The 25,456-nt window shown below is 39.1% G+C and overlaps 1 protein-coding gene across 7 annotated transcripts in view; it reads right to left on the bottom strand.

Moving 5' to 3' along the window:
* Positions 1–25,456, bottom strand: part of UNC13B (unc-13 homolog B) — a gene marked incomplete at its 5' end in the record, with an annotated part of 150,792 nt that overhangs the window by 81,064 nt on the left and 44,272 nt on the right. For 6 of the 7 annotated variants that reach the window (XM_045081549.1, XM_045081550.1, XM_045081551.1 and 3 more), the window contains 3 exon segments: positions 5,838–5,928; positions 7,982–8,296; positions 20,968–21,202. In XM_045081549.1, coding sequence (XP_044937484.1) covers positions 5,838–5,928; positions 7,982–8,296; positions 20,968–21,202 — 641 coding nt within the window. 7 annotated transcript variants of the gene reach the window in all.

The raw sequence follows: 25,456 nt of genomic DNA, 5'->3' as shown, positions 1-25,456 counted from the left end.
TTTTTTAAATCATAGTTTTACTAGCTAATTTAAAACCCTATAAAAGGGTACTATTACTTTCCCCATCTTGTGGATTAGGAAAATGTGGCTCATTAAGGTTAAAAAACTTTCTCACAAGGATACATTGAGAAAAAAAATATGGCAACTCATATCACAGGCAAGGGTTAAATTCCCTAAAACTAAGCTCCTGGAATAAAAAGTTCAATAGAAAAAAAAATGAGCAAAGAGTATGACTAGACTATTCACAAAATAGTAAATACTAACAGCCTTTACTTGTATGAAAATATCCTTAACTGTACTAAGATACACACACTTAAATTCTACTGAGAAAACACTGCCCAGTAGACCAGCAAAAATTAAAAAATTTGAATAAATCACTCTATTGGTGGATTTGGGAAGAAAAAAAGCACCCTCATGACATTACTAGTAGGAGTATAAATTGGTACATTATCTGTGAAAGGCAGATACCCTTTGGGGTAGTCATTAAAGCTGCTCACAAAAGCTTTCTAACTCTCTTTCAAGGTATACTATATTGTTCACGTGAGGTTAAATACGGTTATATGACTTGCTTTAGCCAGGGAAATGTGAGCAAAAGTGACATATTGTATATTCTGGGTGGAAGTTTTTTTTGCTTGTTTGTTTTAAAGATTTTATTTATTTATTTATTTTACAGAGAGAGAGAGAGAGAGAGAGAGAAAGAGTGATCACAAGTAGGCAGAGAGGCAGGCAGAGGGAGAGGGGGAAGCAGGCTCCCCACTGAGCAGAGAGCCAGATGCTGGGCTGGATCTAGAACCCTGAGACTGACTGGAGCCGAAGGCAGAGGCTTAACCCACTGAGCCACCCAGGCGCCCCCCGCCCCCCCGGGTGGAAGTTTTAAGAACCAGAGTGCAATTTGCTATGTTCTCTTTCATTTATCTTTTCTTTCCCTCCACCACCCATACTGATAATATCCTAGATGCAGGCTGTTCATAAGCCTGTACTGCAGAGAGAAGACATCTTAAAGCAGAACTCCTCAACATGCAGGATGACAAGCAGCATGAACAAAATAAACCTTTACTGTTTCAAGCTACTGACAAATGGAGAGCAACATGACAATATTTATCGAATTTACAAATACATATCCTCTCAAATATACTTGCAAAATGACGTATGTAAAAGGTGCTCATTTACAACATGGTTTGTTATAGCAAATGACTGGAAACAACCAAATGAACCAAATTAACATCAACAGAATACTAGTTAAATACTTGCAGGAACTTCATACAGCAAAATATCTGTAACTATTGAGAAAAAATTCTCTTAAAGCTAATATGGAAGGATCTCCAAATGAAAAAACAAGATGTTCTCAGTATGTACACCAATTTTGATTAAAAAAAAAAAAGTGAGGGGGTACAATATATATTCATATTTTCTTGCACTTGCACCAAGCAACTATGGAACAGTAAGAAACTAACAATTATTACCTTGGACAGACCATTAAAGGGTGACTCGGTAGAACTTCCAATTTACTCAGGAAAAATATTTGGGGTGCTGTACTTAACTTCCTACTCTCACAACCTCAATTAAGTTAGGCAAATCTCATGTTAAGTATAAATAGCGTACTTCTACCTCTACCTGAAACTGTTCTGATACTCTTCATTAAACTCTGGCTTATCTTTATCCTCTTGGCCACATCTTATCAGCTTCTAGTTACATTACCTGTGTTATGTATATATTTACTACTGTTCTCTTATTAAGCAATGGTTCTGTTTTTTGCTATTCTTTCTGAGAGATTCTGAATTGCCTCTTAAAAAGAAAAAAATGATAGCAAACTGTGCCTGTTCCAATATATTCTTGTTTTTCTCATTCAGAACTTTTATATGGATGTTATTTGTTTTACTTTCCTTTATAATAAGAATTATAAAACCCTTACTTATGGAAAATTACAAATAAAAAGTTAGTAGGTATGGTAACACTGTCTCCATAAATGTTCACTTTAAATGTTTATCTCCTGTCACTCTAGACCAACAGACTCCAAACCTAAAATCTATACACACGTATAACTGTGTTAATATATTACATTATAAAAATGTAAAAAGCATAAAAGAAACAATCATTTAAGATTTACTAATGATAAAAAATGTTTTTTGCTATCACTAAAAGTACTAATAATATTTTTAGTGAAAGCAATGTGATACAATATGCCTCATTATTTTTTAAATCTCAGTTTAACATTTTGTTATAGGATTATTTGAAGGTCTGGTTCCACTTTCAATTATTTCAATACTTCGTTTTCAAAGCTGCCAAAAAGATACAGATACTTCAGTCAAATGAAAGATGTGCAAGTGGTTCCTACATAGCAATTATTCAAAGATTTTGTTAAAATTTGGCTAATTATGTTCCCATTTTCTCTGTTATCTTACCAAATGGAAATATTTTTATTTTTTTATTTATTTGACAGAGATTATAAGTAGGCAGAGAGGCAGGCAGAGAAAGAGGAGGAAACAGGCTCCCTGCTGAGTAGAGATTCCGATGTGGGGCTCGATCCCAGGACCCTGGGACCATGACCTGAGCCAAAGGCAGAGGCTTTAACCTACAGAGCCACCCAGGCGCCCCTCAAATAGAAATATTTTTAACAAGTAAGTTCAAATCTCACTGAAAACTTTCATTATAAGTATTTTCAAATCTGTTAATAGTTTCTTTCCAAAATTTTAGAACATGTAGTTACAGGGTTTTATAGGTAACAGTCATTGTTTCTGATAAAAAAAAGAACACACAAAAGAAAGATTCTTAAACAATCTGTATTCACAGCAGCTACCTTTTCAATCATTATTAAAACATCTTCTCTCTGAAGGGTCAAATTAGCAATGCTTGTAAGAAGCTAGAACAATATGAGTAACAAAATAAATGATAAAAATGATTATGACTGTAAAATGTAATACATTATATAATAAATTAGGTATCTATGAGTCCACAGTGACATAAATAAAATTGATAGGAGAAAAGGGAAATCTCTTCCCTATAGTAGAATGCTAACTAATGAATGTAGAAAGTATAATGGAAATAGAAAGTTACCATTTAAAAAAAAAAAAAAAAGAAAGAAAGTTACCATTTGGCAGCCGCCATTAGTGATGGAAGATTCAGACAGGAGACATCAATGAATGCTTAGCTCACTGGTGGAGATGCAATGTGGAATAAGATACTGGCTATTTTCAAAGTACACAAAACACTTACCAGTCACATCAACTACAAAAGGAAAAAAAGGTGCCTCAACAGGTTGGAAACCTGGTCAATAAAAACTTAACTAGGTGACTGAGATTAATATTAAGGGTAGTGTAAGGACCTATTTTATATTTTTATATTTTAGCCAGAAGCTTCCATTGAGGTTAAACAATAACACTATTGTTTAACCCTTAAACTGTCCCTGCTCCCCTTCCCCCAGGGGACTTACTTAAAAACAAGTCCCAGAAACCAGTCTCAGGTAACAAAGCACAGATACAAGGATGGGTCAGGCCAGGTGGAGACATCCGATCAGTGGGGGGTTGCATACTGTCTCCCTAGCTACCAAGAAGTATGCCCCCAACCCTCTTTGGGAGCCTTTTGGGCACCAATCCTAACCTAAATTGTAATTCAACTGGTCACCTAGCAACACTGGGAAGTTTCTCTGTGTGTTACAATGTCATTGGCCAACTATGTGTGGCCAGGCCCAACACATGGCCTTTGCCCTTAAAAGCCAGTCTGTAAAGAAGAGTGGGGTTGCCCTCTCTGTAAGAGGCACGGCCCTGGCCGGCAAGTTTGATTCTTGATGCTTGGGGCGAAATAAAGCTTTGCTTGACCTTCACTTTGTATCAGTCTCGCTCCTTCAATCACAGACCTATTATTGCGGCATAACAGGTAGCACATGTTGACACGTGTACTTTCTGATACTGTAAGGGCCTATTCAGCCAGAGCAGCCCCACCCCGGTTGAACTGCCATTTTGTTGTAAAACTTAAAATTGACTCCCCTCACCCCCATGGGAACTTACTTAAAAGCAAGTCTGGGAACCCAGTCCCAGGTAACAAAGTCCAAGTACAAGGGTGGGTCAGTCCAGGAGGAGGTATTCAATCAGTGGGGTGCATACTGTCTCTTAGCTACCAAGGAGTATGGGCCCCTGCCCTTTGGGAGCCTTTTGGCGCCAATCCTAACCAAGGTGTGATAGGCTAAATCAAATGTCTACTAGGGTAAACTGTAATTTAATTGGTCGCCTAGCATCACTGTGAAGTTTCCTGTGTGTGTTACAATCTCATTGGCCACTGTGTGTGGCCAGGCCCAACCACATGGCCTTTACTCTATAAAAGTTAGTCTAGAAAGAAGGGAGGGGTTGTCCTCTCTGTAGGGGTGGCCCGACTGGTCTATTTGACGGTCAGTCTGATTCCTGATGCTTGGCGCTAAATAAAGCTTTGCTTGACCTTCGCTTTGTATCAGTCTCGCTTCTTTAATCACGGACCCATTATTGGGGTACCCAATTTTGGGAGGACCCAACAGATACAATTCACTAAAAAGAGCCCAGCATCATTTTTGTGTTATTCCTGCCAAGAAAGCATGGCCTGAGTCTGAACATGAGGAAACACTGGATGGACCCCAAATGAAGAACATGCTACAAAATAAAAGGCCTATACCATCTGTCCAAGATAAAACTGAAGAACTGTTCCTGATTAGAGGAGACTAAAGAGATATGACTACTAAATGCAACACGTCAGCCTGGATAGTATACCCTGGACTAGGGAAGAAAAGAGACATTGTTGTGATGGCAAAATTTGTATGGCATTTTTATGATGGTGTTGCCATTGTTGATTTCCTCCAGTGGATAGTTACACTGTACTTATATAAGAGAGTAGCTTTGGTTTTTTGGGAAGTAAAAATAGAACTATTTAGGAATAACACAACATCATCTCTTCAACTTTTTCTTAAATGGTTCAGAAAAAGATTAATCACACATAATGGACAGAAGGTGATGAAAACTGTGGTGACAACAACTGGAGCACCTGGGCAAGAAAGATTTAAGAGCTTAATACTGTTATTTTGGCAACTTTTCCCTAAGTCTGAAATTATTTCAAAATAAATTATTTTTCAAGTGTGTTTACACACGTGAGCATGCTTGTATTTTTAATGCAGGTATCTGCCAAGTATTATACTACTGACAGCCACTTGACATCATTTAAAAACATCCTTTCTGGGGGAAGAGGGTTCCCTTCTCCCCCAGACTCCACCGCCCACCGCACCCCCGGGGCCGGGGTTGCTGCGCCATGCCACGCCATGGTCTTTGTGCGGCCATCGGGAGGGGGCTACCCAGCGGCCCTGTGGGGCCATGCGTGTGCCCTGCGTCCTTCGGTGTGTATGTGGGGGCAGGTGGGAACACCCTGGGCGCTTGTGGGGTTATAAAATAAAAAACAAACAAACAAAAACAAAAACAAAACATCCTGTCTGTATGCATCACAAAGGCCCTCCCTAACAGGCGAGGCAGTGGCCTTGAAGTGGGTAGCCAAGGGAGACAACAACTGACTCTAAGAGGCCTTGTAATGGTTCCCCATCCTAAACTCAAAATGAAAAGGGCTCAAAGAGACGATGGTACTGAAAATAGCATTTAACTTAACCTTCAGGCTCTCAACCCACTAGATCTATCTGATTTCCATTAATCAGCATAGAAGGAAACCCACAGCCACCTCCCATCCCTTAAGGCTCTAGCTTACTTGTCATGCATCCCCAGATGCACACTATAAGGAGATGACTAATCACTGACTGCCTCGTCAGCACCATATGTCTCCAAATTTCAAAGGAAAAACTGTCCCAACTAGTACTAGAAAAACAGATTTCCTACCTCCTGCAGCCGGAGTCGAACCTTGGTAACTGCTCGGATCCAATGTGCTCTGGCTTGGGTAAATGGCGAAGAAGCATTCTCCTCAGGAAAACTTGTAACAAAGAAAGGAATGTTTCTTAAGAAAAGCCCAGGCCATGGGGTGACTGCTTAAGGCAAAAGTGCCAAATAACTTAAGTAAAATACTTTGTATTCATGCCTAGACTTGTTTCATGAGTCAGGCCACTATACAGCATAGTCCTAAATAGCCAATGTGGGTGGAAAAAAATCTTCTCTAAAATGACAACTCCTTTTAGCTTTTTATCCATTCCCTCTCTTCTTTCCCCATTTTTCACTTACCCAATAAGCCAGCTCACTGGGACAGTCAGATTTCAGGATTCTAGTAAAAGCAATGGCAAGGGCCTTGAGTCGATGCTAGCACAAAAACTATGCAGACATGTGGACTAATCCTTGTGCCTTGCCTCTCAAGACCACCAGTCTCTCTTGAGCATTCTACATGCCATCCATCCTTAGGGCACAATTTTGTTCCTGCAAACCCTTCCTGCTCCACTAAAAATTTTGGAAGGCTTACCAATTCCTAGACTACAAAAAAAATGCTAAGGAAAAAAGCACAGTCTTGTTCCTTGAGCTGCCTTAGGGACACCCTCAATGAAACAACAATAAATATAACAAACTAGTTTTGGGACAGAAACACTACACTGTATTAGAACAAACCATCATCTAGTTTCCTAACTGTGGAACAGTAGTCAATTCTTGGTGACAATGCTTCTCCTCTCTTCCACTGAGGTCTACTGCCAAGGCAGCAAACAAGCATCCACCATCTATACATCTGAAATATAGGCCAACCTCTGCTGTCATCTAACTGGATCAGCTGTTTTAAAACATTGTGGGCACTGATGACCAAGGTAGAACTGGACCTCACTTGAACAGCTAGGATCTGAAAGGACACAGCCACTAGAGAAGGACAAATACTTGTGCTGGGTACTTCTGCTGCTCTACCAAGAACTCTACCCACATAACAGCATCTGCCAAATCTAAGGTCTACAAAGAGCCATTTTTCAGTAGGTCATCAACCACAACTCTTGGATGTCTTGACTATTAGATGAGCCACTAGAGAGGTCTAAAAATCAGGAAAACATAAGGAGAAAAGAAAGTTTGTATCTTCAGTGGTGGATTAGATATACCAACAATTCTTCAAACTTTTACCACTTATAACTGCACTCACTGCTCTGACCTTTTGGTGAGAGGCATTATTTTTAGACCTTGAAATCTGAGAATCCAAGTCATACCTAGCCCTTATCACTCTACCACAGTGGTTTTCAACGGGGGACCCTTTTGCCCAGTATGGGCAATGACAACATCTGGAGAGATTTTTGGTTGTCACAACTGGTAGTTGCCACTGGCAAGTAGTGAGATGCCAGCATACATTCCACAATGCCCACAACAGCTTCTCATAACAAAGAGTTACCTGGTCCCAAATGTCAATAGTGCCAAGATTGAAAAATCACACTCTGCCCCAAACTATCAACAAATCCACTGACCAATTCAGCTCAATAACACTCAAACACAGTACTAAACTTCATTACAAGACTGCTAGAAACACAAGTTTAAGATTTTTCTTCTTATGGGTACCAATTAATTCTAGAAACACTGTTAGACCCTGGGGCAGAAGGGTGAGTTAGATCTGACTCTTAGACCAATTCTTTCTTAACTCTGTCCTAGTTTTCTCAATCAGGAAAATACAAAACAAAACAATGTTCACGTAAGAAATTTAAACATTAATAGGCTAGCAGGCCTATTTCATCCAAAGCAGGTCTTTTTAATGAAGCAAGTTGTAGGGTTTGGATCAGTTCCAGACTCAGAGGCTCCCATATATAGGTCAATTAGTAGGCCAACAACTGCAGATTTAAGAAGGCCTGGTACACTGCAGCTAACTACAAAGAGTCCAAGTATTCCTCTGAGAGCCTCAAAATATTTAGGGAATTATACCGAAAAATCAAAGGAAGCAGTGCAGAGCTAAACCTCAGTATCCTGAATCACTGGCATACCCACCTGTACAGAAACAAACAAAAAGCACTTACATCCTGAAATATCACAGGCAGGTACTAAGGAGACCATGTGAACTCCTCAAGGCAGCTATCACCTACCTCTCCTGGGGGCCGAGGACGTGGTCTTTGTGTAGCACCAGATCTGGGGGAGAATGGATTGAGGCATCTTCTTTCCTCTCCTTGGGTTCAAATGCTCTCCCCTTCTCTTCTTCACCTGTTACCTCCAAGGCTTTCTCTTGTTCTCCAAAACCCGCTTGGCCATCTCTGGAGAAGCTGCCACTGCTGTGGCACGAATGAATTGAGTCCCTCTCCCGATGGTCATCATCTTGCTCGTGACACTGGTCTAGTTCACTCAACTGAGAGCTTCCTTGACTTACATTACAGGAGGAGCCATACCTACTACTGCTGGTGGGGCTGTGAGAATGAGAGGAAGACAGATGAGTAAGTACATGCAAACTAGAGACCGGGACAAAAGTAATGGATAAATACAGAAATAATGATTCTTTCAGTGACAAGAATCACAAATACAAGGTTCCTGGGAAGACAGAACCAAACTTCACAATCTAGAAGAACTAGTTTCTAGTCAGCAGAAGCACAAAGGAAAAACAATACAACATGCTGGGTTCTCTAACAGCACTTAATCTCAACCTGTGGCAGATGTTGAAGCATACTTTATCTCAAAGTAATTTTTTAAGTAGCAGTTTAACTTTAATTATTAAGAATTACTAAATATAAAAGTAGCCTCTTGTTTACACCTAATCATCTTTACTTGGACTTCTAAAGAATCTTGTCCAGTGGCAGTGATTAAAGTATTCTAATTTCCATAAAGTAAAATGGATGAGCTCTACTCCCCTTTTCTACTATTTACTAAATTGATGTGCCCTTTCCTTCCTCTGTAATTATAAACGTGAATTCTGTTCCTTAGGATGAGCAAAGGAGATTGGAGATGTTCCTTCAATTATCTCTCAACTATCTACATGATGAGGTAATGGACACTATTGCGAGATGAAATCTATGACAAAAAAAAAAAAAAAAAATTCCTCTGGGGAATGGTCTCATCAACATGAATGTAACAATATATCCCTGGCAGCACAGGGAATGTCCTAACGATAAACTTGCCCATCTGTAACTGAGTTGCTCTTGGGATATGGCTTGTTTGGGATAAATAGGACAAAAGCCAACTCCAGAATCTACATCAGGACCACACTAATATGCTTCTATACTTGAGGAGAGGCCAGCCCAATCCTTACTCAATCACTTGAATTCCCATACCCGTAAAAGAAATTTGTTCCCCTGTTCTGAGAGACAGCACCTATAGCAGAGAAAGTGGCAGTGAATCATGATTAGAAAGAAGAGCAGTATCCACAAGTTACTCCCTTGAGCTATACACTGAATTTAAGGCAGTCAGTTCTACTCCAGCTAGAGCTTCTCGGTGTTGATCTTTAAGACCTATCCCAGCTCATATGGATAGTTCTATCCCAAATCAGGGGAACCCTTTCACCTCCGGTATGCTGCTAAAAAGCTTCCATGCAAAAGGATGAAGAATTTCTTTGCCACAGAGTCAAGCCTTTAACTGAAGGGCTTATGTTTACCCTTGACTAAATGAAGATAAATCATTATTGTTTCCCAGGGATATTTTTCCCTATGGTACCTCCTGATTACCTGGTATTTTCAGGCTAATTTCTCATCCTTTGTCCCATGGCACCAGGACAGGTACCAGGTCACTGTTATGAACAGTTCCTAACATATGTGTGTGTCTACACACACACACACACACACACACACACACACACGATCTCTAAAATCAACCCCTTTGGACAGGTTTGGGAAAGAGGTCCTGGCAGCATTCTTAAGTTGTACTGTATACGGTGTTTCTTCTTAGGGGAAATAACAGGATCTTTTCCACGTGGACCCTGCACAATGCTCCAGAATAAAGAACTACAGCAAAGGACAGCCTTAAGCTCCTGTGACACTTTACTCAAAGCACTTACCAGACACCAGTCTTAAGGGTACAAAAAGGCAAAGACTGGAAGAAACTATGCAAATCCATGTGGAATAGGACATAGAATATAAATTACCCCAACCTCTGTATCTTACATTTTACTTAATAACCTCATTGCCACTGGAGAAAGCATCTTAGAAGCCTTGAAAAAGCAAAGCACAGTAGATCTCTCCCCAGCTTGTATAGATAAAAGTGCTAAAGGCCCAAGGAAGCATCCTAACCTATCATATGTGGTTGTAATTAATATATGCTACACTACTACTTGCTGCCTCTTCCTGACCTTGTTCGGGATAATTAGGACAAAAGCCAACTCCAGAATCTGCATTAGGAGTTCTCCATTCCACTTTACACAAGGCAGAGAAAACCATAGTGAGTAAATCCCAGGGTCCAGCCTTTCCTTTAGCAGTAAGTTCCTTCTTCCAATAAATGAATTACATCTGACACTAGAGAGAGGGGAGAGGATGAAAAGACCCTTACATTATTTCTTGTTACTTAACCCCTAGTTAACATGAAGCTCAGATGCTAGGAAAGACATAGGAAAAATAAAAAGCAGGCTACCATTAAACTAGCACTAAGTCACTGCATCATAAATGGTCAATTTCTTAAAGTCATTTATGATGCTTAGATTGACAACAGGCCTTTTGTCGGTCTTTGGTTCCTTGATGCCATGGAGAGTAACTGGTTGCTGTATGTCTGAAAGAGATTCAGTGCTAGCAGGCAACACCTCCTCCTTTTGTGTTTCTGGCTGGTGAAGTAGCTCAGTGACAGTGCAGTGTTCTTCTTTATGAGTGCCTGAAGGACAAGTGGAGCTAGAAAGGTTGCTATTGGAACCCCCATGTTCTCCTGATGCTGAGACTTCTTGCTGGCTTTCCATTTCTCCAGGTCCTGAAAGCTCACGAGCACATATACTTGGCTTGGTCTCCTGCTGCTCAGAGGTCCCAGAGGGCTGACCAGCTGGTTCAGCACTAGCCTCAGTCATTTGAGAAGACTCTAAAGCTTTGTCAGCCTCCCTAGCATTAAGGTCTTGATCACTGCTGATAACCAGAGCTGGAGAAGAGGATTCTGCAGGCGTTTGTTCAGGGCCCCCTTTGTTCTCTGTTGGCCATGTGAATGAGAGATCCAGCTTCTTCCCAAACCTTAGTTTTAGATCATTTGCCACAATACTCCCTTTCCCCTCACTACCTCCCTCAAATAGAGTTGACAACTTTTTAAAACTGGCCATTAAACCAGGCTCTACTGCTCTGTTGCCAGAGGAAGGAGATGGGGAAAACAAAGAGCTCAGTGGCTTCCCACAGTCAGTGGCAGAGGATGGGAAATGGAGTTTTGGCCAACTGGGCATGTTTGGGATCTCAAAATGAGATCTTGGCTGCTCTGTTTCCTGGGGAATTGCAGGTAGATCTTTCTGGGTATCAAGTATCCCACAACTTTCTTTGGCACAAAGCACAGGTTCCTCTAGCACAGGATGAGAAAGGTATCCCTGGGTTTCTGGTGTGGCACTCTGGCCAACACTTGCTTCACTCAACAGTGGAGTACTGGTTTCCAGTGAACTGGCTGCCTGTAGTTCCAAGAAGTATTGGTTTGTGGAGTCAGACTGCAGAGATGGCTTTGCCTCAAGGGGAATAGGTGGATGAATCAGAGGAGGAAGCTCTTGGGCAATACAGGTAGGATCTGAATCCACATGTGATGGCAATGGAATATGCTCTGCTTCCAATGATGCATCTGTGTCTGTGCCCTGCAACAACCCCATGTCTCCTTCATCACTCAGAGACAATACTCCTTGCCCAGTATCGTCCTCTGAAACAGAAGGTGCAGCCCCAATTGTTTCAGAATCTTGGGGTTCTAGAATATTGTCATGAATATTATTGTTTTCCATTTCAGTTATCAGCTTGGTATCATCTATCAGAGTCTCTGAGTCTGACTTTGCACTAACTGCAGTCATTGTGCAGTCACTGAGAGTAGCTTCTGAATTGAGTGCTGGAGAGGAAGCTTCTCTCCACAAATTTTCTGGAGGTACTGACCCTACAGTATCTCTGCAACAATCATTTTGAGGCCATGCAGTAGCTGGGATAGGTGATTCTTGTTTGTATGCCTCTGGTTTGGGACTTTTAAAAATTCCAAGTAATTCACCTTTGAGGGACTGAGATGATGCACCAGAAGAAAGAGAGAAAAAGGAGTTTTTCTTTGGCAGTTTAGGAGGGGAGAAAAGTCCAGAGAAAGTTTTAGGAGGTTCAATTAAGCACCCGGAGAAAGATTTCACTTTTGTCACAAACCCTGAAAGCACCTCTACTGAAGAGCCCAACACTGATTTGTCCTCCTCTTTATCCACCTCTGGGCTCTGGAGATGCCTTGTACACCCTGGCTCCACAGAGGGAGAGGTTGGCTCCAAGATCTGTGTTAAGACTTCATCAGGGCCCTTTTCTAATGGCAAATCTAAGGGGTCACTAGTGAATCTTTCATTTTGGTGGTGGTTAGTACAAGTGTCTGAATTGTTGAGCTTTTCAGTTGAATGGTTATCATGTGAAAAAGACTGTGCCAATGAGCCACTAGATAAGGCTTCTTGTATGATAGGTTCTTCTTCGTAAGGAGCTACTCCAGTAGTCTCTAGACCAGTGAGCAGTGTTTCAGTCTGTGCCTGAAATTCTGGTGAATGAGGAACAATGTCATTCTGCAACTGATTCATCTGGAAATCTGCTACAGATGTCCCTGGTCCATTACTAGAATCTAGTTTTCTCTGATAGTCCTTCTCTCCCTTGAGCTCATCTGTAAGGTAAGTAACCTTAATGCTGTTGCTAATGGAAACACAAGGAGCCGTTTGCTGTACATGAACTACCTCCTGGACTATGGTATCTCCAGTGCTACTGGAACTTTCTCTAGTCATTGTGCCACCCATGTCTACAAAAACACCTGACTTCTTACAGGGCTGGGAAGTCACTGGAGGAACAGTTGAAAGGCTATGTTTTTCCCCAGGAGTCTGCTGCTTTCTATCCAAAAACGGTAAGCTGAAGAAACTAAAAGAGTTATTATGAGAGGCATCCTTCTTGTTGCTTGAGTTAGTAGTGGAAAAAAAGGAAGGAAGTGTAAATAGCCCTTCTGCTTGAGATTTGGTTCTCAGAGGAGTAGCAGAGGCCCGGTTCTCAGATTTTTCGGATCCAGTCAGGAAAGAAAATATACTCTTTCTGGTGGGCAACTCTGGTTGAGATGGAGAAGTTGTGGGAGTTGAAAAACTCCAATGCTGGTCAGAAAAATGATCTTGTTCCTTTGAATTTCTTGGGCTTGGAATATCAAAAGATAAATTGTTGCTTCTTAAAACTTCTGTTACTGTAGACACATCACTAGTTTCTATTGAAGAATCTCTGGAAGACTCTTCAAGACAGTTTGCTGAGAAAGACTGATTTGGTGATTGCTGGATTAGGTGGTCTCTAGAAGGCACCTCTTTTTCAGTCAAATTATTACCCTGTATATCCCTAGTCAATGGTTCTTTTAGCCCACTGTCATCAATAGTCATCTGCTTGTTCAGACTCCTAACTCGAACCTTCCTTTTAAAGGCAATTGGTATAGCAGAAATTGGCTGTGCAGGATTAGGACTTGATTTGACTTCATCCTTATTAACCAATGAAGAAACAAACATATTTTCAGTTGTCTGTATAGAAGATGCATTGGTTTTAAATAAATCCCCAAGAGTACCAAAAAAATTTGAAACACCAGGAGATTCATTCTTTTGTTGAGAAGGTATCTTTCTATTTTTATCACCATTCTTTTCTAAATTTGGTGGTCCTTCTTTTTTCACCTGGGTTTTAAAGAGGTTCAAAATTCCAGATGCCTGTTTTCCATTTGATACAGTACCTACTGAAGAGTCTTCTCCCTGAACAAAGAGTTTCAATGCACTTTTAAATAATGTTCTCTCAGACTCTTTGGAAGATTGGTCCTGAGGAATCTCACAGTTCTTGGGTTCATCCCTACTAAACTGTGATTCAAGAGGAATTGAAATAGAGTCAACTGTAATAATTTCATTATCTTCAATATGTGATTTAGCCTGAGGAGTTGTTTGGCTTACCTGGGCGGCAGATTTTAACAAACTTTGTTTTTTCTCATGAAAACTTTCATTTAAAGGGAATTCTTGCTTCATAGTTTTAGTAAATTCTGGTCGCTGTACATTGGATACTTTTTGCCTTTCTAAATCTTTCTTGAAAAGATTTTCTTCTTTATCTTGGAAGTTACTCTCTAATCGTTTATTCAAGATTAACGACCCAAGACCATCATTTGTGAGCTCTGCTAAGTCTGACGGCTGATCCGTTTTCTTCAAGACCAAAGACTCTAAGGATACATTATCATCAAAATACAAAGTATTTCCAACTAAAGCAGAAAATAATGAAGCCACTTCATTCAATGATGACATTTCTCCTGTTTGCTGTGGATTGTAAGTCATATTTTCAGGATAAACCAAAGAGGTAGCTTCCTCAGAAGACTGAACCGGGTGTAAACTAGAAGGGTAAACTGATGACTCCTTTGCTAGAAACTGGTTCTTATTTCCTTCTATAGAGTGGTTTTTATTTAAGTCGTGATTTATAATAGTTCGGGGCTGATTTCTGAGATCCAATATATATTCAAAGTCTTCATAACCACACACCGTTTCTTCAAAAGATCCAAAATTTCCATTAAATTTCTGAAGATTATAGCCAGAAAAATCTAATGGTTGATCCTTTTGGCCACAACTTGACTCTTCAAGTACTTGTGAAAAGGTTCCTAAATTTAGATACACTGGTCCCTCACTTCTTGGCAAAACTACAGATAAATCAAGAGGGTCATCAACTGGTTCCTCTTCAACACACCAGAATAATTCATCTTCCTTAAAACTGTAGGCAGAAATAATGCTGTCATCCAAACTACTTGATAGATCATTTGTCTGTAAACCACAATTCAAATACTCTTGATCAGAACAATCAGGTATAAATAAATATGCATATTGCCCAGTAGAATCAGTGAGGACATAATACATATACTGACCATCATGGAACATATAATATCCATAATTTCCATCTTCTGATGGCCACCACACTCCACTTTGAAGACATGATAACCATTCCTGGTATTCATAACCAACACTTGTAAAAATAAAATTTTCATCCATTCCTAATAATTCTTGATCAACTATAGAACATGTAGTCTTCTCATAACCTGAAGAACAACCTAAGTCAATGGGCAATTCTTCCAGTGAATTCTTAGTCTCAGTAACTGGAAAATAAGAATTTCTATATAATGAGTACGCTGCCCACATGTCCCTTCTTAATAAGTTATCTTCATTAAATGCTAACTGGTCCAATGATTCATATGGTAAGTCATGCCAAATGACACTGTTTGGGTTTGTTTGCCCCTCCAAGACATTTGCATTTTGATCCTTCTGGCAAAAATTTATTGCTGAATTTTCTGAGTCAGGCCACAAGAAAACATCACCTGATGGGTATGTATTTTGATTCAACATATAATAAAGTGGCTGAAGTTTTCTGGAATTTTTGGAGAAATCTTTTATATCAGAGTCCCATTCATAACAGAAAGGATTATTAATCTCTTCAAAAGTCTGATAGTGGTTTGATATATTAAGAATGTTAGTATTTAATATAGGTAGATTTAACTTATTTGAATTTTCATGTATTTTCTCCTTAAGAACATAGTGTGGTGTCAGCCTCTCAGGCAAGGATTTCTCTAAGAGGCCCTGTTCAGTGCTTGGAGGACAGTGAAATACCCTGTTCTCAGAAGAAGGGCAATTGTTTTCTTTTTGCTGGTTCTTCCATGAAGAAGGGCAATGGTGGTTATCAACCCAAGCATCAGATAATGGTATGTTTTCCTTAGGTAAGGATAAAGAGCTTTTTACGAATCCACATATTTCTTCTTTTTCAACATGGTTCTTCTGATTTTCAAAAGTCACACATGAAGTAACAGGGATCTCATCCAAGGATATATGTTTATTTCCATTCAAACTTTTTATATTGCCTAAGGACATGGACTTTGCTTCATCTGGTTTACAATCAGTCACACTGTTATTGGATATCAGGTTAAATATTCCAGAGAGTAAGCCTGGGGTACTATTCTTATGATGAGAATCATCACTCTTCAAACTTAATTCTTGTTGACTAGACAAATTTTCAAGAGAAGAAAACCTGTTAAACAGACCAGAAAGGAGGCCTCCTTGGGTTCTTTTCTTGGAAGCTTTATCTACAAGTCTGTCTTCATTAATTTCATTAACCACAGTGGATTTTGAAATGACAGAAGTAGATGCTAATGTACAGTCTGATACTGTTAAAGATGTCATTTGTGTAAGAGTCTTACTTAATTCTAAAGAATCTGAAGGAATATATTCTTTGGACACAACTCCAAGGACGGCTGAGGTAGCTATCTGACAGTTATCTACTGCTGCATGGTCACTTGAATTTAATCTCTCTATATTCCCATATTCCCCAAAATCATTATTAATAATTGGAACTGAATTAGACTTTATTTTATTAAGTGTGTCATCTTCAGGCCAATTTATTTGGTCATTTTTATTAAACGTTTCTGTATCATCAAAATTCCCTGAATTACTATGAATATTTGGAACTGAACTAGATTTTATTAAACTAAGTTTGGCATTTTCATGGCAGTTTCTTTGGATCTCTTCATCAATGGTTACTGCTGAGTCAGGAAAACTCTGGTCACTGACAGTGATATGGTTGTCAGTGAAAGGAAATTTAAACAAAGGAAAAATGCTTCCTTTCTCTCTTAAATCCTGCTGCTTTTCAGAATGACTAAGAACACTGAAAAATGGAATGTGTAGTTTTCCAGTAAAGGAAAAAGAATGTCCATCTTTCTTAGGGTCCTTCTCCCATCCACCTTCCTCCAACTGGTGAATTTTCATAGATTCTGATGAAGTTTCCTTTGAACAGGTCTCAGGTGAAGTGAGAAAAAACTGGCTAAATGATTTTCTGAGAGGCTCGAGAAAATCATCATCACTAGTAACTTTGTCCCCCTCTAATGGCTTTGAAGTAGGCTCTTTATTTGCGATTCTACTGCCAGTTATACAAGGTTGTCCTGGAGTGTCTTTAGCACATATTTTTGATTGATTTGGTAACAGAGACAAATCTATACAGGGTTTTCTTTCCAAAAGACTTTCAATATCATCTTTTTTATTTGCAGAACTGCCTAAGTTTGAAGGCTCATTGGCCACTTGGGAAGACAACAACAAATCCTCACTTGAGGGCATTTGGGTTGAGCTTGCAGTTTTTCCTTCATTCTTATCTAAAGTGATGATACTACTGTTATTGCCAGGAGTGTCTTCCCTTTGATTTGACTCTGATCCACACCCAACAAAGTTTTCCTTTCTTGTTGGCTTCTTCTGATCATCATCTTTTTTGGCTTCATCCTTTTCTGAGAAGATCTTTAATGGATTTAGCATGCTAAAAACAGACTTTATAACTGAACTCTGACTCTGTGGAGTGGAGTCCCTTCCAATAGTCTCTGTTACATCCTGAAAGCTTAAATTTCCAGTTTTACTAGCTGTGTGCTCATTTTCAGAAGTTTTGTCATTTCTGCCAAAATCCTTATTATCAACTGCTTGAGAGGATAATGGAAATTGCATGGAAAGATCCTTCCCCAATACTGACTTGGCTCTGGGTTTAGATCCCGAATTAACCATCTCTATTTGATTAAGAGTTTCTGTTTTCTCTGGAACTAAAGAAACCAGCTTTTCCACAGAGGTTGTTAGATGCTTTGTGCCTGAACCCACTTTTTCTGTGAGTGAACTGAACAAAGAACCAACAGCACATTTGACTCCATTCAGCTCAGGGAAAGAGACAGCCTTGTCCTTGTCATTCTTGACAATGGTTGAAGGTGGTATTTGATCCCCAGGCATTTTATGTTCTCCATTATCAACAGTACTGTTGTGCTTAACTGATTTTTTAGTTTCTGAAAAGGAACCAAATGTATTAATCTCTTCTTCCTTCTCTGCTAAATATTCTGACACTGTTTCTACCAAACACTGAAGCTCACCCATTGTATCAACATAGTCCTTCTTGGGTTCCTCAAGAGAGGAAGGGGTCATCTCTTCCAGGGGGCACCCAGACAGATCTCCAAGTGTATTTGCATCACAATTTACCTTGGGTAATGAGAATACTGGACTTGTTACATTATATTCTTCAGGTAAGTCTCTAATATGATGGATATTGGATGGATGACTTGTTGGTGACAGCAAACCTCCCTGTTTATCCGTAAGAGGAGAACTCAGAAGTTCATCAGAAGTACTGCTAGTAGAATCTTCAAGAATATCTAATGGAGTGAAATTAGTGGCATGCTGGTTTAAGCCAGATGACTTCCCACAATTCTTAAAACAACCAGAAAGATCATAATCATGATTTTGCAACTTAGTGGTCCATATGCCACTCTTAACCACAAAACCATTTTTGTAAGGATGCAAAATTGGGTAATTTTGTTTCTTCTTTTCAATGTGGCAAATGTTACAGTTTTCAGTGTTAGGATATGTACTTTGGAAGTCAGTGTTAGCTCCTAATCTATCACCATACTGTCTTCTTTCACTGTCTCCAAAATGATGGTGTAAGGGCTTGTTTTTCTTTCTCCTATCTATTGTATCATATTTCTGAGGATATCTGGCGAACACGGATGTTTCAAACTTAAGGTCAGAATTAAAGGCAGTAGAATATTCAGTTTCTTGACCTGGAAATGGTATCTTTTTCCAATTCTTGTACTTCAGTTGTTCTTGTTGGCTATAACATTTATCAGTTTTTGAAAGAGTTCTAATTTCTTTTACTTCTGCTTCCTTTAAGTTTATGTTACTGCTTTCCAGAAACTCTTGTGGTATTTTCCCCTCTATTTCCTCATATATACTTTCTTGCTCTTCATAGTCAACATCAGAGAAAGCTGAAATAATCCTAATTTTGTCATTTTTGGCCTGCAAACCTTGTCTGATGTAAAGGAATAAAATCGGAGGAAGAATAAGGCAAAGAAAAAGAGAAGAAACAGGGAAAAGGAAGAAACAAAGTATAAAATTTAGTGCATATTCAATGAGAAAACTAAAATAAAAAGTCAATATGATAAAAACCATTCAGACTGAAAATACATGATAAATAAATTTGTATGTTCTCAACTCAGTATTAAAGCAATTTAGTCAGTTTTTCCACATCAAAAAAAGAAAAGCTATAGTAATAACCATAGCTACTTGCTACTATGAGCTTTTTATGATCCTTTTATTTTCTAAGATAGAAACAAATGAACATGTTTCCTCAGTATTAAAGTTACTTAAAAATCATGTAATTTGGGGGTTGCCTCCGTGGGTCTGTAGGTTAAGCATCTGCCTTCAGCTCGGGTTATGATCCCAGGACCTTGGGACTGAGCCCTGTTTCAGGCGCCCCACTCAGTGGGGAGTCTGCTTCTCCATCTCCATCTGCTCCTCCCAACCTCATGCTCTGTCTTGCTCACATGCTCTCTTTCAAATAAATCAATAAATAAGTAATCGTAATGTTTTTCTCTGCATGAAAAAATATTCACTCCTAAACCTCATTTCATATACTGATGGAGAGTAAAATCAAATTTATATGAGATCAATTAAAAAATTTTAGCAAAAATTTGGCACTCTAAAGTGTATCACTAATATTCCTCTATGTATTATTAATAGGAAATAAACAAAAATAACAATATGGTAACAATTGGGTAAAATGCAGTGCTTTGGAAGAGTATGTTGTCATTTAGGTTGATGTGCCACTATTACTGCTGGCCTACACATCTAAGGCTTACAAATACAGAGGGGAAAAGAGGGTCAAAAGTAGTGGGTTTTTAGCAATGTTTTTTTTTCCCCTTAAAGTAGAACAATATAAACAACTAAAATCAAATAAGTAAAAAATACAAATATTCAGCTAATAAACCAGCAAGAAGTAAAGACCAACTACAATAGGATTCCTGGCATGTTTCTTTTTTAGAATCAGATTATAAAGAGTAAAAATTCTATGTGATGGTTGATACATGAAAAAATTCACTGAAAATTTTTCAGAGGTGATAGTAAACTGAGATAGGATGTTGTCTAGCAGGTAGGCAATCATCTGAGGGTCAGGATAAATATTCACCAGTTTGGTAAAATGAGGGGAAAAAAATAATGTTATGGTATGGTGAATTTTAGCAACCAAAAGTATGAGCTAAACTGGAATGGTTTTTAAAATATTAACCTCCAACCAATAATTGATTCAAGCAAGGATCATCAATGGATGCTAAATTAGTGGGTAAAAAGTTGGGGAAATAGAATAATGACACAATCTAACAGAGAATGAAATAAAAGTAAATATGCCCGAATGTTAACACAATTGATGAGTCTAGGCAACATGAATACAGGTGTTAATGTAGTATTTTCCCAAATTTTGTCTGAATTATTTTTTAAAGTGGGGGAAGAAGGGGGAGCATATATGCATATGTTTGGTTTTATACTCCTAAATTATGTGAGAGTAGTGTATGGAAGGGTACATAAGAAACAAACAAGGGTGGTGTGAGAGCTAGGAGATAGTAAGGGGACAGAATAGAGGAGGACAGGTACGAGTGGGAGATTCCTCACTGCATGTATATTGTACCTTACCTTTTTTTTAACCATGTCAATGTTTTATATATTTACATTTTTTTTAAAGTTCCAGCATAAGTACTGAATCTGCTATTAAGAGATCATCTGAAGTTCCCAGGGAAACATTTAGGTAGGAAGGATTATCCAAACATTTAACATCTGTGATTTTCTTTCTTTAATTGTGGTGAAGAGTGTATCAGAATCACTAGCCTGGGCAGAGGCATGAGTTTATTTTTTTCAGTCATCCACCCCAAGTTAGGCTGTTCTCACCAGTTGGGAATCACTGATCATAAAGAGAAATAGTAATGACAGAAATGTCTAAATGTGAATATACAGAAGACAAAAAGGAAGACTGAGAATCTATACAAAATGGCTGTGGCTTAGTCTGTCATTCTGTTATACTTCCACTACCACCTCAGGTTAACGCATCCAAATACTGTCAGTTGAATCTTGGAAACTATATTCCAGGGAGAGAAGTGCTTTGTTTCCAATACCCACCTCAGGGCTCGCCGCTCTGGATAATCAAGATCGTAACTTTGCATAGAGTCATTGTAGGAATCCCGGGAATTGCCCTGAAGTAGCAGCTGTTGTGGCAATCGCACTGGCACAGGGAACTGATGCACAGAAGCGTTGGGCTGGGAAGTCGTATGGTAAGGAGGTGGGATGCTATTGCTGGTCTCGCTGCGATAGTCACTATCTCGGTCATCAACAGCACTATCAGGATCTTCGAAAGCTGCCGAATAAGCACAGTCAATCAAAGCATCCCAGCTTTATTAGCTTTTTAGAATTTTTTCTGCTTCTCACTTAAGTAGCCACAAGCCTAGACCTTAAAAACAAGAGCAAGCTGAGCTGCACATGAGCCAAGTGACCGCAAACCCATGTGCAGAACTGTTTCAGTTAAAACTTGTAAGTTTCTTTCCTTATTAAATAAGACAAGATTCTTGCTTTCATTTTAGTGTTGATTCTCAGATAAGTTCCAAATTGTATTTTCCCAATGAAGAACTCTATGGAATTCTGATTCTTTAGCTATCATAACTCTAGTGAAAATCAACTTTCAAATGCCATAGATTCTATTCCTCTATTATTATCAAAACGGGCAGAAGAGAAATTTTCATTTAGAGTTCACCTGCTGTTTTTAGACTTAAAAAATACATAGCTGAACCCAGTAAGCAGGTCCAACATCAGAAGGTGGTGAAATAATCAGGAAGGGCAAACCCAAGGCTCTAAGAAACCAAAAGTTCTAGATACAACTAAGAACAGTAGCAGTCTTTTACATACTATGCCAAACTTTTTATTTTTTTTTGTATTTTTAAGTAAGCTCTAAACCCATTGTGGGTTGGAACTCATGATCCCAAGATCAAGAGTCACAAATTCCACTGCCTGAGCCAGCCAGGTCCCCCAAAACAGTAACAGTCTTACTGTCTGGCTGCAACAACAGGTTTTTCTAACAATTACTACCAAGTACCTCCACCCTGGGGCTCAGCATTTCCACCCAAAATCTGGGGCTAAAGAAGAAAAGGAAAACATAAGCACTATCAATGGGATCTTGCTGACAATCCAGCCAAGTTTGTCTAATAACAGTGACTATAATTTCATAGAATTATTTCTGTTCTTCAGGGCAACACCTGACTGGATAGTTTTATTCTTGATGTTAACTAAAATGACTACAGTTACAAATCCTGCTACAAACACAAATAAAAATATTTAACACAGTACTTGGAAAGGGAGCTCAACCTAATAGTGCTTCATGGTTTATTTTATAGAGAAGCCATTTCTGACACCAACTCCGTATGTGTATAATTAAGAAGGTCCCAGATGTCCTGTCTTGCCCAATTTCCTATTTGGCACAGTGAGGAAAAGGAACATTCATTATCCCAAAATGGAGATACTTTTAGCAGATGATGAACTACTCATATTAGCAATTAAAAAAAAATTCTTGATAGATATGTAGGTAGTAAGAGCTTTCTGAAGACTATAAGATTGGGCCTTCACAATCACTCAAGCAGGAGATAAGAACCTGCATCTATGTCATTGAAATGTAAAAGAACTGATGAACTAGAAAAAGAAATCCAGACAAATGATAAAACGTGGGGACAAATGGAAGGTAACAACGACAGGACCTTGGCTTGCACATCAGACTACCTGGTAGATAATAATTCCACTAAAAGAGACAAGAGGGCACAAACATGTGGGCTTTACAAACAACGAAGAGTATTTGAACACCAGATTCCAGACAACACCATGGATACAGAAGGAGTATAGGTAGAAGATCTCATGAACTTTTCCCTTTTGAGTTTAAGGCAACATGTGAACATAAAACAAGGAGAGTAACCAGAACCTCAGAAGAAAAAAAAAAATCAGTATGAGAAAGAGGCTAGGGGTTCCTGGGTGGCTCAGTTAGAGTCTGCCTTTGGCTCAGGTCATGATCCCAGGGATCAAGCCCTGCATCAGGCTCTCTGCCCAGCAGGGAGTCATCTTCTCCCTTGCTCCTCCCCTTGCTTGGGCTCTCTCTCTCTCTCTCTGAAATAAATTTTTTAAAAAATCTTAAATATATATATATATATATATATATATATATATATATATATATTTAAAAAAAAAAGGAAGAGGCTAACCTTCAAGTGGTCAGGAAGGGTACTAGCCAAAAATTAGGGGATGCAAAGTATTCTGCTCAGAAAGCACTCTCAACACATATTAGGATTAAAAAATAAGACTTCAGGGGCATTGGTTTCTATCTTGATGCATTTGTCATTCTGAACACTAGAAAGAAAGGATCAACAGACAAAAACCAATGTCTTTCAGACTTAATTCTTTCTGAACCCACAGAAAGAGTCAGTGGAAGAAGTAAGATGGATTTTTCATGCATACAGATGAGACAGCAGAGGCAACAAGGGAGACAAAACCAAAAGTCTACTTAAACACCACAAAAGTATCAACATATAACCCAGAGAACCAAAGAGGGAGCAGCGATGGATAATCCCACTCATTATGTGGCCAGGAGAGAGTAGCTCAGCCAGAGTTAGGAGCCCACGATCCAGAGCCAGAAACTATGTTGGACAGACTCTTGGTTTTTCACTGTGTCTGACCTATTACTCCTAATTAATCCTCTGCTTATTTATTTTGCTAGGCTAAGGGGAAGAATACTCCCAAACTTTCCTAAAAGCTGACATTTCTATACTAAAAAATAGAGGGCAAATATTTAAAAAAAAAAAAAGAAAGAAAGAAAGTGTTCATGGAAAGAATAGGTTAGGAGTAAAAGAGAATATGAAAAGTAGGAGAAGGGATGTCTGGGTGGCTCAGTCAGTTCAGCAGCTGCCTTTGGCTCCAGTCCTGATCCCCAAGTCCTGGGATCAAGTCCCGCATGGGGCTTCTTGCTTGGCAGGGAGACTGCTTCTCTCTCTGCTTCTGCCTGCTTGTGCTCTTTCTCTCTCTGACAAATAAATAAATAAAATCTTTTTCTTTTTTTTTTTTTTAAGATTTTACTTATTTATTTGACAGAGAGAAATCACAAGTAGACGGAGAGACAGGCAGAGAGAGAGAGAGAGGGAAGCAGGCTCCCCGCTGAGCAGAGAGCCCAATGCGGGGCTCGATCCCAGGACTCTGAGATCATGACCTGAGCCAAAGGCAGTGGCTTAACCCCCTGAGCCACCCAGGTGCCCCAAATAAATAAAATCTTAAAAGAAAGAAAGAAAGAAAGAAAGAAAGAAAGAAAGAAAGAAAGAAAGAAAGAAAGAAAGAAAAGTAGGAGGGTACAGGAAAAAGGAAATACAAAGAAGTGAGGTGAGACAAAGAAGAGAAAGAGAAAAAAGGCAGATAAGGGCAAAGACCAGATTTTTCTCCCCTGAAATCATCCCTGATCTCCCTAGAAAGAAAACCTCCTGGAACCACCAAGGCTGATTACAGACTAAAAAGGGAAATTAAGAAAAACTTTTGAGGGGCACCTGAGTGGCTCAGTAGGTTAAGGCCTCTGCCTTTGGCTCAGGTCGTGATCCCAGCACCCCGGGATCAAGCCCCACATCGGGCTCTCTGCTCAGCAGGGAGCCTGCTTCCTCCTCTCTCTCTGCCTGCCTCTCTGCCTACTTGTGATCTCTGTCAAATAACTAACTAACTAAATAAATAAATAAATAAATAAAATCTTTTTTAAAAAAGAAGAAGGTTTGAATGAAAGAATTGTGCTTTCAGTGTGGCAGTGACAATCTCTTACTGGTTCTACTCTACTCCACAATACCACTGCAGCTGGCTTTACTGAGAAAAAGAACCTGACTGCAGGTTTGGTTACTCAGCCTAAGAAGGACTTGTGGGCTAGGTTGAGGGCAAAAATTGAAAAGCCCTTGAAAAACTAAAAGGCTGGGAAAATTAACTAATTCAAGTATTAACTGAATGCCTTTAAGTACAAGGCCAAACAACATAGAAGATTCAGAGCACAATCAGTCTAAAAGGAGAGAGAAAATATGGATACAAAAACAAGAAAGTAACTATCATGAGAACAGTACACACCAAATGTTATATGAGTTGAAGGTAAGGTCACTTCCTATTAGGGTGAGCAGACAAAGCTTTATGGAGGAGACAACTTTGAAAGACTGGTAGGTGTTCAATAGGTTAAATTCAGAGGGGAAGGGGAAAATACCTTCTAGAATCTGGATAAAAACAATGGCATGAATAAAAAGCCCAACAGTGAGAAAGGCCATATATATTTTTGAGAAACACTTTGTAGCTCATTTAGCAGGTACATAAAAGGACATGGAAAGGAATGACAGAAAATAAACCTGGGGAAAGTAATCTAATCTGGGGCAAAAATGGGCCCCCAGGTACAGAGCAGGCACTCAAACAATACTGAATGAAATACTGAACAATGAGGATTTCTGGTCCTGGATTGAAATCCTGTCTTTAAATACAGAATACAGGGAGAACTTTATCAGCCTGAGAAAAAAGGAAAGACAATTCAAACCATTTTTTTTTTCATGGCTTAGTTACTTTTTTCTTTGAA

This window comes from Mustela putorius, unplaced genomic scaffold (assembly GCF_011764305.1).
Source record: "Mustela putorius furo isolate JIRA1106 unplaced genomic scaffold, ASM1176430v1.1 tig00000580_pilon_pilon_pilon, whole genome shotgun sequence".
Classification (NCBI taxonomy): domain Eukaryota; kingdom Metazoa; phylum Chordata; class Mammalia; order Carnivora; family Mustelidae; genus Mustela; species Mustela putorius.
The sequence above is the reverse complement of the archived record's forward strand: the minus strand, read 5'-3'. Positions and strand labels throughout refer to the sequence as shown.